General features: G+C 35.7%; 1 protein-coding gene across 3 annotated transcripts in view; it reads right to left on the bottom strand.

Annotated features, from left to right (window-relative positions):
- The window catches only part of EPHA3 (EPH receptor A3), a 401,167-nt gene that overhangs the window by 8,701 nt on the left and 375,747 nt on the right, over positions 1 to 16,719 (bottom strand). For all 3 annotated transcript variants that reach the window (XM_002716757.5, XM_008267088.4, XM_051819167.2), the window contains exon 16: positions 2,901 to 3,056. In XM_002716757.5, coding sequence (XP_002716803.2) covers positions 2,901 to 3,056 — 156 coding nt within the window. The remainder of the gene's footprint in view (positions 1 to 2,900; positions 3,057 to 16,719) is intronic.

Here is a 16,719-nt window from a genome sequence, read left to right as displayed (position 1 = left end):
CAAGGACTTGGGCCATCTTCCACTGCTTTCCCAGACCATAGCAGAGAGCTGGATTGGAAGAGGAGCAGCCGGGACTAGAACTGGCGCCCATATGGGATGCCAGCACTGCAGGCCAGGGCGTTAACCCACTGCGCCACTTTTCTCTTTGTCCCTCTTTTCTCCTTCTTAAAGCAAATAGCTTTCTCACCACACTCACAGCTTATATGGCTGACTATATTTAAATTTTGAACTAGCAGTTAATATTGAAAGTGTTCTGCCTCATCTCCTTCCATTAGTGTTTCATTATCTAAAGGCTCTCAGTGTTGATATTTTATTGAGAATAAACATTTGCATAACTTTGCCTTTGAAAATCTGGCAATGATGTGGAAATGTTCAACTTCGTGTTTGTTCTTTGCTTTGCTTCTGTGCTCTAAACCAGGTGTTCCATGTATCACATCTCTAACTGTTTATATTACTAAAATAAGTTTATAAAAATATCTTAAATATATAAATATATCCTGTGATTGTGTCTGACCAAAATAACTATCATAGAAACCCAAAAGGTACTGTTGATTGGGGTCAGAACTCTATTCAATAAACACACTCTTCACTTTAAACAGGAAAACAAGTGCATGTTAAGTAGACTAGCATGAGTTCATTTTCCGAGAACATGTTCTCATCTTCAATTATAACAAGCCCTCACTGCAGGATTTCTGTGGTTGTATGTTTCTCATTTGAATATTATACCATAAATTATGAACTTATTTATTTGTTGGGCATTTGTATCTCTATTAACATTGTACCTCCTTTACTGACACCTTATGTGGTTCTCCACACTGACACTGCTTCAATGAAACGCAGGGTGAAGATAAAAGTCTTTTTATATTCTGTAACATTTAAATATTCAAATATGATTTGGAGTTGATAAGATTCAAAGGATCTTGAAGGCACTAAAGGGTTTAGTTACTGGAACTAATATCAAACAAAGATGAACATTTTCCCAACAGACCACAGAAGCTACAACATCCTGGACAACTTTTGGTGTGTCTACCCAGCACAAAGCTTTAGCTTTGATGGTCTTCCATCTTACCATCAGGAAAGACTCTAAACCAAGCTATAAACTGCTTCATATCACTTCATTTGAGCAGAAATGGTTAGACAATGGCAAATAACCATGATTTTAGAGGTAGTAATCTAAAAGTGAGACTGAGTCAGAGTGTTCTTCTTAGGGCTTACAAGTAAGAGAGTTGGCTCCTGGGGTTGAGAAACCCGTTTTTAGTTATGTGAATAGAAATCTAGGGATAAAAGTGACTATTCAGAAAAAGAAAAAACTAATGATGTCACATTAGGGAGTGAAATGGCTTTCATTCACCGATACAAGGAATACTACTTGAACTTTCACTTTCTAAGTTCTGTTTGCCAGACCTCAAAAACAAGGAATAGTTTTTTGGCTATTCACTGCATTCACTTAATTCTTTTCTTAAGTTCATGGGTTTCGTGGATAAAAATATTCCTGTGTCTGAAAGATCCCTGTAAGAAATACTGCACAGTATGCTTGATTATGTCAGCTTCACACTCATGCAACCATAAATTCATACTAACATTGTAACACATATGCTCTGTTTCCCAACTATCAGTATTTTAAGGAAAATAAAAAGTCCTTCATTTTCTAGTATTCTACTTCGGAGAGTAGATATTCTATAATAGTGATGATGTAAAATGTTCATTTAGTCATTATGAAAACTACTTTAAGCCTTCAACATGTTTCCTTGAATGTCAGATCATCTGCTGAGTTCTGAATTTTCCATATTCACAGAGGTAAAAATAACAGAATACCTCATCTACAGGAATATAATAATTTCATGCCTTGTCTATATTTTTAAGAAGAGAAGGAGAAATTAGAGAGAGAGAGAACTTCCATCCTCTGGTTCACTCCCCAAATGACAGCAACAGCCAGGCCTGGGCAAGGTTGAAGCCAGGAGCCACGAGTTTCCACTGAGTCTCCCATATGGGTGCAGGGGCCCAAGCGCTTGTGTCATCCTCCACTGCTTTCTCAAGCACACGAGCAGAGAGCTGGATCAGAAGTGGAGCAGCCAGATTTGAACAGGTGCCCATTTGGGATGCTGGTACTGCAAATGGCTGCTGAACTCACTGCACACATAGCCAACCCTGACAAGTATTTGTTTTGTTTGTTTGCTTTTTAAATTAAGGGCTTGCATCTGCAAGTGTGGACATCGGTCTACCTGTAGTTCATAATATCCATGAGGACACCTATCTTTGAGCTCTATTCTGAGGAAAACGATATCAACTCAATCAATCCAGAAAGTGTGGTTCACAAAATCACCTAGGGCTCAGCTCCATGGTTACAGGAGACACTCACAAGATTACAACTAAAATTTATAACACATTGTAAATTGCAATCACAATTTATATCTAACTCATATACAGTCATCATGAAATTCATTTGGCATTGTCAAGTATGGATGAATTTCACTTATTATTACTCATCTACTTTTCAATATTTATTACTGCTTTTTAGATCCCTAAAACTTTGTCAGTGAAAAGCATAAGTGCATCCATACATACTTTTTATTATTTAACTTTTTTATTCATTAAAAGGTGATGGCAAGTTAGGAGAAAATTATAGCATATACTGCATATTAAATATTTTGCTGTCTGATTTGGTGATGGAATCAGTTTCAATATTAAATCCTTCTCACTGTATGTTTGTAAACCTTGTACAAGTTTCTGTCTAAATGATGCTTCAAACAATCTAGTCCTTACTTACAGAAAAACATAAAAGCAGCACACATTTAAATAATGTTATCAATCTTTCTAAAAATAAAAATTATAAAGCAAAGAGAAAAAAAAGTAGATGACTAAGGCCAACCAGCTGTGCTCACTAGCAAGTTTTGACTTACTCTGTGGAAATCTTGGCTATGGTGTCACAAGAACTGTACTCCACGCCTGTGAAGATCTCCTTGCAGTGTGCTGTCCGGACACCATTAAGCCAGTCACCTGTTGTGCGGAAGGTAGTGATGTCGACATTGCTTTGGTCCAGAAGGAGGTTTGATGGCCTGTGAGAAAAGAAAACACCAAAAGGACAGAGATCAGGAGCCAGCAGAGTTGTGACCTGTCAAAATTTGACACCAGTATCAGCAGGAACTTCCAGATTTCATGTGGTGTTCCTGTTCCTCTGTAGAATTTACCTGCTATGAAGGCTTTGTCTGTTCAAGCTCACAGCTTGGAGAAGACTGTATAATCATCATCACATTTAAGCGTCCCCTTCTCTACTCATGGCTGTTTTTTAAATCATTGCAACTTTGACAGTGAGAGGTCTAAAGATGTCTACAACGTGACTTTATAATAATTTAATTTGTTTAGTCAGTAAAGATGATTGTAATTTAGGATTTAATTATAGCAAACACCCATTGCATGCTTCTCAGCTTTGTGATGGAATCAGTTTCAGTGTCAAATCCTGCCCACTGTTGGTTGTATGCCCTTTTTGGTTGGAACCATCTAGATTTCACTTGCAAGAAGATATAAAAGCAGCACAGATTTGAATAATGTTACAAAGTAATGTAATCAAAATGGAAATCACAAAAGAAGTAGAAACAAGTCGATGAGTAATACGTGAAATTCATGCATACTTGGCAACCAAATGGATTTCATGATATCGATATAGATGACTAGATGATAGATTACATATTAGATAGATGATTGGTAGATCAATAGAAAGATATAAGCTATGACTATGATTCACATAACATGATTAGCGTTAAGTACAGGACACCATACTTATCAGCATTAAGAACAGAGTCCTTTAGGATTGTTTCATATAATTATGGGCCTGATGGTAGATATATGGCCACCTGCAAAATCTGATGATTCAAAAAAAAAGAGATATAAAGGAAATAGGGGAGACTATGCATGCTTCAGGAGCCAAAAGCAGCATCCTGTTAGTAATATGCCTTGGGCTTTTTTTCCCCCCAGCTCTGTGTCTTCTTTAATTTTCCTTTGACCCACAAGTCTGGGACTAGTTCCCAAGTCAACCTCTCTTTCTTCATTTCTTTTTCTATTAAGAAATGGAACGTAAGTACAAAGTACTTGTTGTCAGGTTATATTAAAAGTTCACAAACACTTGCAATATGCTAGGCACTACGCTATGACTCTTGACTACTATGCTATGCCATGTTGCATTTTACTTAATTTTTAAGCTATTTATGATTCCATGATGTGGCTTCTTGGGTTTTGTTTGCCATGAGGTCTAGTGATTGAGTGCACAGATACTGGACCCATATGACTGAGTATGTAACATACTATCTGTGTGACCTTGAAGATTTTTGTGTCTTGTCTGTTTCCTCATCTGTGAAGTGGGGAAGATGGTAATGGTACAGATTTCCCACAAATGAAGATGATGTAAGCCTGTGTAGCTAGTACTTACAGAAGTGCTAGCACATAACAAGCACTATCTGTTAGCCATTTGTTCCTCTTTACATATTTAAAACTTCAAAAATAAAGCAACATAATAAATACTAGTTTAAGAAAATTCAATGATGTTGTTCATTACACTTTTGACTAATGAGAAGTTTAGTCATGCAAAATATTAAATATGAATCCCTGTAAGAGTGGGAACTGAGGCCTCTTCAGAACAATCAATAACTTTTTACAAACTCACAATGATTCTACAGCCAGTATTTAGAAATGGACATGCTATTCTGCCTTCTATCATTTGTTTTCATTATTGCAATAAGATATATCATTAACACTAAACTGTAGATACAATAATCTTTATTTTATAATTGAGAAGGCATATTTTGATTTATTTTTACTTTTTCAGAATTGTTATTCAGATCTTTAAAGGTTTACATGATATCCAGGTTGGATTTAATGTAATGTATTAATACTAATATCTTAACATTTTAAAATTTAAATTCTGAATATTAGAAGCTGTATAACTAAAACTTCATGTTTTTCTTACACTTGTAAAAATCAATGATTTGCTGAAATGGAATCCATCATGAGAATTTTTTAAATTCAACATTTGAAAACATTTAAATTCAATATCTTGGTATAAGAAGAAACCAAAACAAATGAGGCCTATATTGATATGCATTTATTTTTATTTTAGCAATAATTTTAACTCTACAATCTGATAATTCCAATAATATATTTAGAAATAGCATGAAGAACAAAATGAGCCATTTAGATGAAATGAAATTGTATACAGCTTTACTTATGAGTAACAACCATTGATTATCATTTAGGATAGATGGCAAAAGTTCCTGCTCTAAATGTGAAAATCTGTCTGAGAAGCACTTAAATATTTTTAACTGGAAAGCTATTATTATTAAGGATATTCCTTCAGCTCACTGCCTGATGTACAAGAGACATGCATCAGTTAGAAACTGATTTCCAAAACAGGACAATTTGGGATCATGCCCTAGACTTTCATACTACTGCTTAAAACACAGGAGAACCTTGTAAGCTGATTGTCAACTCATTTGGAATTTTTTGATGATACATTAAATTTATGTGATAGAAAGTGTCAAGGTTTAATGTAATTTTATACTAAGTTTAAGGAACACAATGAAACATTAACTTTTTTTCTGCTTGTATTTTCATCCTTCTTGTCTTGATCATTTCTTAAAGAGGAGGATAGCTGAGAAGTTTAGGGCTTTTCAATCTTCTTTGCATAGACTAAGCTCAATTATTTCAATCCTTTCTACTTAACGTACTTAAATTTATCGAGTTTTATAATTTTTGATGTGACATAATTTGGTTTTAACTAATTTCAAGAATTGCTTCTTAAAAAAAAGAAAAATACAACAAGGTTATGCATTATTTGACAAAGTAGTAATTGTCTTTCCATTAGGGATATCTAGAAATCTGTAAAATATAAATGATATTTTATAAATTATTCATTTGTTCATTTGTGGCACATATATGCAAATAACTTTCTATGATTTTTACTTATTTGAAAAAGTAAAACCCAAATAATTCTCGTAATTGAAAATGTTTTATTTTTGTTCTCCTAAGAGTATGACAAAGTAAAGACACAAATATAAAATACAGATTCTGAAACTAACACAATATTCTTGAGTTGTCTTCATATAGATATAATGAGTGAAATAGCCTTTGTCACTAGCAAGCATTAAATATGGTATTGAATTCACTGGATAAGTCTCTGAATCAGTAAATACACCTGAAAGAAATAGCATTAAGTCAAATGTAAAACAAAATTCTATGAGAAAAATGAAGGCTTAGAAATGGGACAATATGTTATTAAAAGATCTCTAGAAATACACACACAAGCATGCACAAACACATGTCTATATCTACAGAAGCTGTAGCATAGAAACTAATGTCAATTTGTACCCCCCATGAATAGTAATTCAGGTTTATTTATGGGATTGTGAGTATAAAGAATCAAACCCCAGGACATTTATTCAGAATATTTATGAAGTGTGCCTAATAACAAAATGTAGAAATTTTTCTTCTCAATTCAGAATGGTTTGTAGTTTTAAACTCAACACTTTAGGCAGACTCAACAAGAGTTTGAAAAAAAAAAAAACTAATATAAACAAATTGAAATAGAACAGGACGTGCAGATTAGGGATTAAAGTGACCCCAACTGAGTTTTTCTGTTTATGACTTGGATCAAAGTGCAACCAAGACAAAAAAAAAAATGACCTAATTTTAATGCCAGTGACCTCAGAATAACCAGCCCTGCAAAGTATCATTTTTCCACTTCCAGGATTTCTCCAGGGATTTCAAATAAAAATTGGTTTCTTTCCTCCTCCGAGAGGACATCTGGAGAGTTTATCAATGGATAGGAATTTGTCTCTCACTGTGAAGAGCCTGTGATGTCTCTTCATGCGCACCAAGGGAATCTGTGCTTTTTGAGCAGCTGCAGGCGTTGGCGTTTTTTTAGACCCAGCCCCAGACGCTGGGTCTGAAGGGGAAATTTATAGGCTGGTTGATGTGCACCGTGAGCTCACACTTTTACTAGACAAATTAGATAGGTTTCAATCCGTGCAGCTGTAAACGATGTCCTACAGAGTTCCACCTGATCTTTTACAGTTTTTCATAAATCAGTGCCTACTGGCCTAAGACTGCAGTCATTAAAAAGAAATCATGGAAATTACAAGTTTGCTCTGGGGAAGCAAAAAATAACTTTCCTCACTTTCTTTCTCCATCTCTCTGGTTAGGTTTCTGAATTATTCTTTTATGAGTATTTGTACTGTTTTATTAAAGAGGTACAGATTTTCTCCCCATCAACACCCATTTTGCTGCAATTGGTTGCACAGTAATTAGCATTAGGTACAGGTAAACAAATGTCATTTAAAGACTGCCAATTCCAAGAACATCTCCTGATAATGGCCTTCTTACAACATCACCTTAGAATTTTGATCACTAGGATTTAACAAGACATTACCTTTTTACAATGTGAGACTTTTTTGTTTACAAGGACTTTGTTTTTCATCCAGCAAATAATGATTAATACACTTTTGTTGAATAAATGGGTAGATGTTTATTAAATTGAGAAGGAGATATATTAAGGGTGCATGTTTTAACACTACAATTATTATATGTTGTGAATAATTTCAGGGAATAAATAAAATCACAAGAGTAATTTCTTAAAACCAAAACACTAATGTATTATCTGAAAAAAGTATTATACTTTTAAATATATTATAAACAGTACATTTTACAACTTATTTTTAATTTATTTTAATTCAAATTATATAATCACTGTATTTTAGGTGGAGAATCTTATATTTGTCAGTGTATTTTAACACACATTGATGATGATCATGACCTTTCTTATCTCTAACATTAAAAATCCAGGTAAGATTAAAAGAATTTTTCATTAGTAAAAATGAATCTGAATATTTACAGTACCCAACAGAAAAGTAGCACACAAATGACACATTAAAGAGAAGTAAAGTCATTGTGTTTATTTGAATTGTCTCTAGGTCTCATGGACAAAAATCTTAGCATTTATAGCTGTTGCATTTGGTTTAATTCCTCCCATGGTAACATGAGCTACTGTGATATTAAGAATTAAAAAAGAGATAGATCACCTGTATTTCTTCCCAATTTGCTTCCTTCTAAAGGGCTCTGTATCCTATTTGTTCAGTGAGCTAAGTCACACTGTCATTTTCAGAATTTAAGGTCAAAGTCATTTTGAGAAATAAAGGCAGACTGTTTTTCAGTAGTTAGATTTATTGTGAAGGATACAGGATTTGTCAAAACAGCAGTTATTCTCAAACGGAATTATAATGTGCATTCAGAGATCAGAATATATTTGCTAATGCTTACTTATTGTCATTTAAATGGAACAATTATGAGTAATATTTATATTTCTCCATTTATGTTGCACATTAATAAAAATAAATCCTTTCAAATTTAGCAATTTATGGAATGGAACAATGCATTTTAAATCATTTCAATTATATTAACTTGTATAATAAGTTCTGTAGAACCTCATTCTAAATATATCAAACATTTTGTTTAACTCTTCACACCACCTCACTGTAAATATTTTGAGGGGCAGCCTTAGGGCCAGCATTGTGGCACAGCAGGTTAAGTCATTGCCTACAACTTAGTCACAGGTTTGAGTCCCAGCTGCTTCATTTCTAATCCAGCTCCATGTTAAAGTGTCTCGGAAAGCCGTGGAAGATGGCCGAAGTTCTTTGGTCCAAGTCACCCAAATGAGACACAGATGGAGATCCAGTCTCCTGGCTTCAGCCTGGCCCGACCTCAGCAATTGTGGCCACTTGGAGAGTGAACCACCAGATGGAAGATTTCTCACCCCACCCTGTCTCTTTCTTTTACTTTGTAAGTCAGTTGTTCAAATAAACAATCTTTAAAAAAATATTTCAAACACATCACTTCATTCTTCCAAGAACTTGGATTCAACTATTTTGTGGTAATATTGGCAGCTCCATGGCCTGTATTATAAAAATTCTGTGTATTGAAGAACAAGTTAATTTTCTATTAAATGAAATAAGCCTGAATCTGAAAGAAAAATATCATGTTTTTTCTTATTTGTGGTAGTTAATGTATAGAATATTTTTAAAAATTATGGATATCATATTATTAGGTATCTAGGTATAAATGTTGCATCAATGAGTCATACCTTATAAATGACAATATACCCTGTTTCATGCTTTCATGAAATCCTCACTCTTTGATAATATCTTTGATTTCAAGAAAAAATAGTGTATATTTATAGATACATAATGTTTATATTTAAAATGATTGTGGCAAAATGTTTTAAATAAATATAAAACAAAAAAAGAAAAATATTATATTTCAGAAAATGAAGAAATATTAGAAACTAGAAAGGATATCTTACTAATTGAATAGTAATAGTCAACCTTTTTTTCTATTTTAATCTTTTTAAATTTTGTATCCATTCACAAAACAAATTTACTTATACCATATATTATTCATATAAAATAACCTTTCATATGTTTTTTTTTTTAAATGAATTTTGCTGGCTGGCGCCAGCACACTGGGTTCTAGTCCCGGTCAGGGTTCAGGATTCTGTTCCGGTTGCCCCTCTTCCAGGCCAGCTCTCTGCTATGGCCCGGGAGTGCAGTGGAGGATGGCCCAGGTCTTTGGGGCCCTGCACCTGCATGGGAGACCAGGATAAGTACCTGGCTCCTGGCTTCGAATCAGCACGATGCGCCGGCCGCAGCGCGCCGGCTGTGGCAGCCATTGGAGGGTGAACCAACGGCAAAGGAAGACCTTTCTCTCTCTCTCTCACACTGTCCCTCTGCCTGTCAAATATTAAAAAAAAAAAATGAATTTTGCTTAAAGTCATTGATGATCCGCTATAGATATCAAAATACTCAGATGCCCAAATCTCTTATAGTCAATTATTTTTTATTTTATATTTTCATGCATTGTGTGCACATCCTTTATATCAACGTTAGATGACTTAAAATACCCACTACAATGCAAAACATATGTAAATAGTTTTTACAACATATTCCTTAGGGAACAATGACAGGAAAATCATAGGTATATGTTTAATAGACACATTTTTTTCTCCAGTATTTTCAGTCTGGTGTTTATTGTATTAGTGGGTGCAGAACCGGTCGATACTTGGCTTGTGAAGTAAGAAAAAAGTTGTCACTGTAAGACCATTCTCTATGCATTTTTTGCTTTGAAAAATATGCACAACAAAATGAATCATCTTAGCTATTTTGAAACATGTAGTTTAATGGCAAGAAGTGCATTCACATTGTTGTGCAGCCATCACTCCTATCCATCTCCAGAACTCTACTTTCTCAGACTTATCCATTACACAATAATGGCCCATTCTTTCTTGCCCTAAAGCCCTGGAAACCACAATTTTACTTTTTGCTTCTATAAATTTGACTCTCTAAGTTCCCTAAATAGATGGAATCATACAAGTATAGTATTTGTCTATTGTGACTTGCACATTTTGTTTAGCGACATTTTCTATCAAGAACATCTTTAAGGAAGATTTACTTGTGCATTACGATTATGTTTCTGGTAAATATCTTTAAAATACTATTTTCAAGTTATCTTTCCTTTCATCATTCAATTACAATTAGACCTCTTAAAATTTCATATCTGTCAATCTTAAAGACTCAAAATAGTTCTCTGAAAAGAATGTAATGCTCTTCTTGCTTAAATGAATGCTTTATCCTCAGTTCTCTTTTTTCAGCCATTTTATAGCTTTTGATAATTTAGTTAAAACTATCCTGTTCTTGAAAATTCCTTGAGCTATTATTTTCTTTAATGTTTTCAATCGCATTCTGACTCTTGATTGTTCCTTGTTTCTACCTATCACTTCTAACTCTTCTGTGCAGTAGTTGGTACTATTACTCAAATTCTAGACAGAGATAATTTTCCTTCTCTCTTGATGGGAGTCAATTTAATGGGTTAACATTCTGAAATACTAAGGAATGTTTCATATTATATTTCTTTCTAGGATTGCCACCCCTGACACTGATTGGTTTCACAAACTTCCATCACAAGATACTTGAAATCTCCTTTGGATACAACCATATCCTGTTATACACTACAAAAGCATTCTTTCATGACAGTCAGCATTTTAATTTTGTAGACATTTGAGTTAATGACTTCTGGACCAAGTGATGCATTTTAGGGACTTCAAGAAAATCCCGAATGGCAAGGGGAGATTGAAAATTATAGTTTTGTGGACTGAGATGAGAGACAACTCTGTTTCAGTCTAAACGAACCAACAACCACCACCATTCATGTATTAAAGTCTCATAACAATTCACAAGATACAAGAACTTTAATTAGAAATTAAATAATGTTAGGTAAATAAAGAAGGCTACATTTGTGATGAAAATCCCATTACTAGATTGAGACTTGCACATACTAAGCATGTTCCTAACTGTGACTGCTCTTTTTATCTCTACTGCAGTAATTCTCTAAATTGTATTCATAGTTTTAATATCCTCCCCAAGTTTGTGATGTGAACTTGAGCTTCTGGAGGGACTCATTTTTATAAAACTGCTCGTCCTCTGCCTTTCCTACCACTGTCAATGAGAGTTCTGGTCTTGCCACCCTCCACTTTCCAAACCTAGAAGGATTGTCCAATAATGACACTGCCACTTTGCACATCACAGTACCATAATTTTATTTCAGAAATTTTTCATTCACACAACTTTTTTTTTATTTCCTTTGTTAAATCCCTATTAGGTCTTTTCTTAAACTGTTGAAATTTCCCCCATTCTTTATCAGGAATCACTTCCAGTCTTTCCTAATAGAGCTATCAGACTGCGCTATTGACACACAGCAACACATCTAATAATTTATGACTGGCTCTCCCTTTCCACATGGATATAAGCCCACGGCTCTAGGAGTGACAATCTATCAAATATTTCTCCCTAATTTCCTTTTTTATCTTATGTTATGATAGAATATTTGTTCAATGTACTGTGGACACACAACATATACTTTTGGGTATCTTGCTTTTTTGTATAGTGTTCCCTCAGCCTGTTATATTTTTTTTTTATTTTTTTATTTTTTTTTTTTTATTTTTGACAGGCAGAGTGGACAGTGAGAGAGAGAGACAGAGAGAGAAAGGTCTTCCTTTGCCGTTGGTTCACCCTCCAATGGCCGCCGCTGCAGCCGGCGCACCGCGCTGATCCGATGGCAGGAACCAGGATCCAGGTGCTTTTCCTGGTCTCCCATGGGGTGCAGGGCCCAAGCACCTGGGCCATCCTCCACTGCACTCCCTGGCCATAGCAGAGAGCTGGCCTGGAAGAGGGGCAACCGGGACAGAATCCGGCGCCCCGACCGGGACTAGAACCCGGTGTGCCGGCGCCGCAAGGTGGAGGATTAGCCTATTGAGCCACGGCGCCGGCCAGCCTGTTATATTTTTAATCTGATCATGTAAAAGGAATTTCATCCATTATACAAGTCATTTCTTTTATACAATTGACAGGGAATTCCAAAGAAGCTACAATTAAACTCATATCTCCTCATGAATACTTACCCTTTTAGCTTTAATATTTATACATTCTCAGGGATATTATAAAATATATGAATATTTTTCCATCTTGTATCTAGGGATAAGCTATTGAAGATGGAAGCAGAGTAATGTCACCAATATAATCGCCATGGGGCCTAGCATAATGCTTTGTATAAGGTGACTGCTAAATAAACATTTGTAACTTCATATTGATGTACAGCCAAGACTTCAAACACATACATGTGTCTTGTGATTTACTCTAATTTGTAAGATAAATAAATCAGTTATGATTCTGACACATTCCAAATACAGGCTTTTTTATCTTCTGCACTTTTAATCATACACAATGAACAATATACTCACATAGACACATACGAGAGGAGATTGTTTGAGAATGATCTAATTGTGAATCATTAATTAAAACAAATATTGAAGCCCTCGCCATGACTGTTGATGAACAACTTAATATGTTATCCCTCTTAGTATTTTTTTTTGTTTGTTCTACTTAATGCTTTTGGTTGAATACTGTAATCAATACACAGTTATTCTTAAGTGCTGAAACTTAAATGAAAAGTGATCGCTGTTAAATATAAGAGTGGGAATAAGAGAGGGAAGAGATGTGCAATTCGGGACATGCTCAACCTGACTTGCCTCAAATGGTAGAGTTAGAAACATATCAGGGGATTCCAATTCAATCCCATCAAGGTGGCATGTACCCATGCCATATCACTAGTCCCACTGATCAATTTCTGTTCACAATTGATCATAATGATAGGACTAAGAACCAAAGGTATCACATAAACAAGAATAGTGTCTGCAAATACTAGCTGATAGAATAAAAAAGGGAGAGAACGCTCCAACATGGGAAGTGAGATACACAGCAGACCCATACAATGGCAGATGTCCTAAACAGCACTCTGGCCTCAGAATCAGCCCTTAAGGCATGCGGATCTGGCTGGAAAGCCCATGAGAGTATTTCAGGCATGGAAAGCCATGACACTCTGGGGAAAAAAAAAAAAAAAAAAAAAAAAAAAAAAAAAAAAAAACTAAATGAAAGATCTCCGTGAGTGAGATCCCAGTAGAAAGAACGGGTCATCAAAGAAGGAGGTACCTTTCTCTGAGGGGACGAGAGAACTTCCACTTTGACCATGGCCTTGTCTAAATATGATCAGAGTCGGTGAACTCAGGGGGCTTCCATAGCCTTGGCAGCTCATGACAAGAGCCTAGGGTGATTACTGATGCCATAAACAAGAGTGTCAATTGTTAAGTCAACAGCAGGAGTCACTGTGCACTTACTCCTCATGTAGGATCTCTGTCCTTAGTGTGCTGTACATTGAGATTTAATGCTATAACTAATACTCAAACAGTATTTTTCACTTTATGTTTCTGTGTGGGAGCAAACTGTTGAAATCTTTACTTAATGTATGCTAAACTGATCTTCTGTATATAAAGAGAATTGAAAATGAATCTTGATGTGAGTGGAAGGGGAGAGGGAGTGGGAAAGGGGAGGGTTGCGGGTGGGAGGGACGTTATGGGGGGGAAGCCATTGTAATCCATAAGCTGTACATTGGAAATTTATATTCATTAAATAAAAGTTAAAAAAAAGTGAAATGATCCCCATTAAAAGATTCCTACATCTATATATGAAAGAAATTTTTTTGTAAAATAGGTTTAAAACATATTTAGCTGACATACCCCAAGAAAGTAAAATTTTTAACTATGATTAACAAGGTCAAGGCTGACACTGGAAACATTTTTTCTTCTAAGAATGGTGTGGCTTATCCTAAATGATACTATAGAATACTTGTGTAGGCACAATTTTATTCACTGAAGTAGATATACATGGCATTCAGAAATTTGGGTCCCTGGTACTAGCCACAAGCTCAGATTGGAACATCCTCCATTGAGTTTTCAAGGGATTTTTCTGGGGTTAAGTTGATAGAAAAGCATATGTGAAATGTTACTTAGCAGAAAATGTTAAGCTTTTTCCAGATGCTAGTCACCCTAAGAAATATGTTTAATGAACAGAAAAACACTAGAACTTTTTCTAAAAATTATATCTAATGATATTAAATTTAAAAATGATACTAGCAAATATTTATTCATGCATTTAGGAGACATTTATTGAGTTCCCACTATCAACCTGGCACTAACAATAAAGAGAAGCATGACATCTGATGGCTCAGGATTTAGTTTCCTGAGATAATGCTGTCTTAAAAAGAATGCACTCACTGAGAGATAACAAGTAAAGGAATAATAAAGAGTGGAAATATGGTGTTATGCAAAAGTATAATGGCATTAAACTTTATATTGTGTTGCCAGAGAACAGCTCAATAAATCCATGATGTATAAGCTGCTTTCCATTAAAAAAGACACAAAATAAATTTGAGATGTGGAGAACAATGTATGCTGAAACATTTTAGCTTTATAATGGGATTAGAAGTGGCTGCTGAAATTAGACTGTTGTTCAAGTGGCACGAGTGCTGGATTCTGTCCCAGTGGCCCCTCTTCCAGGCCAGCTCTCTGCTGTGGCCAGGGAGTGCAGCGGAGGATGGCCCAAGTGCTTAGGCCCTGCACCCGCCTAGGAGACCAGGAGGAAGCACCTGGCTCCTGGCTTCGGATCAGCACAGCGCACCGGCTGTAGCAGCCATTTCGGGGGTGAACCAACGGAAGGAAGACCTTTCTCTCTGTCTCTCTCTCTCACTGTCTAACTCTGCCTGTCCAAAAAACAAAACAAAAAAAAAAAAAAAAGAAAAAAAGAAAATCTACATATTCCCATGATCTACATAGTCCCAAGCACTCTGGCTTCTGTTTGCCTCCTTGGATTATGACAGACATTTCCTTTCCCCACTACTCTTTAGCAGTGTTTTTCCTCTACCACTTCCCAGGAAATCACCAAACTCTTTTCTCAAGATCGTTACAGTTCATTTACCTTATGTCAAGAATATTTTTTTCAGAGAGGGGAGTTCTTTGAACAGCTGGCTTATATGTTCAGGTCTCAGCTCAAATGTCACCTCCGTGGAGGGCTTTTTCCCAATCATTCTTTCATGATTTATCATAACTCTCCATGCATTTCTTTCAGTGGTCTGCCCTTGTCTATTGTTCGTTGTACCTATTCTATAATGTAAGCTGCGGATGGCCATGACCATATTTGTTTTCTTCACTGTTCTTCAGAGTCAGCAATATGCTAGTGCATGGTACACTGGCATATAATTGTTGGGTAGGAAGTTAAATACTAGCCTATGTGTTTGAGAGAGACCAAGGGAAAAAAACAAGGTAGCGCAGGAAGGAATGTAGGAATCTTAGAAGCCTGCTTTGGGACAGCCCAGCATTTACATTTCCGAAGGACTGTCCATGTCAGCAGGTCCCTGCTGCCTCTCCTGGAGTCACGCCAGGGGAAACTTTCTGGAAAGTTGTCAAAGGGGGTACACTTTGGGATAACACTGTGAGATAAAGCCCTTGGGGAACTTCACGCACCAACACTCCTTGCCCAGCAACATCCCAGAATAAGATGGAGAGAGTAGGAGAAATGGTGAGAACTGGACCCCATACCCATATAAATCCCAGCCTAAATATACTCTGTTCCTCGCTGAGTTGCCTACCTGGCATGTCTGGTGTCTGCATCATTAAGCTCCGCTAGCTTGGTTACCACCAATCCCCATCTCACATTTAAAACTGTTTTCTTAGGAGCAGGGCAAGAACCTCTGTTCCAGCTCTCTCTGGTAACATAATAATTAATTGTTGAAATAATGAATAAATAGATATTTGAGTAAATGAAATGTCATTGGAAAAGAAGTGCCTTTTAAACCATCAGAAATAATTCAGATTTCTTTTTTTCTCTAAGTGTAATGATGCTATGGTTTGGATATGGTTTGTGTGTCTCCCAAGGCTTCATACATTAAAATTAATCCACATGGCGAGGAGTTACTACAAGAATAATGTGTAGAGGTTTAGCCTTTGGGAAGTTATTACGATCAGATAAGGTCTTTTTATTATATAAGGGGAACATATTTTGTGTATTTCATACTGTAATTCATACAGTTTTAAGAACACATTGATACATCCCACACTAGCCTTCCTCACTCCCACACTCCTTCCTTTCTTATTTTTCATTTAATTTTTGTAATGGCATTCTTTCAATTTACTAGGACTTTAGGGTACAATTCCCATGACTCAATTCTAGTGGTTGTATAGCAGAGGGAGAGAGATACAGAAAGGCACATACTGCTTTCTGTCTTTACATGTGAACC

Source organism: Oryctolagus cuniculus, chromosome 4 (assembly GCF_964237555.1).
Source record: "Oryctolagus cuniculus chromosome 4, mOryCun1.1, whole genome shotgun sequence".
In the NCBI taxonomy this organism is placed as follows: Eukaryota; Metazoa; Chordata; class Mammalia; order Lagomorpha; family Leporidae; genus Oryctolagus; species Oryctolagus cuniculus.
Note: the sequence above shows the minus strand (reverse complement) of the source record. Positions and strands in the feature narration are given on the sequence as shown.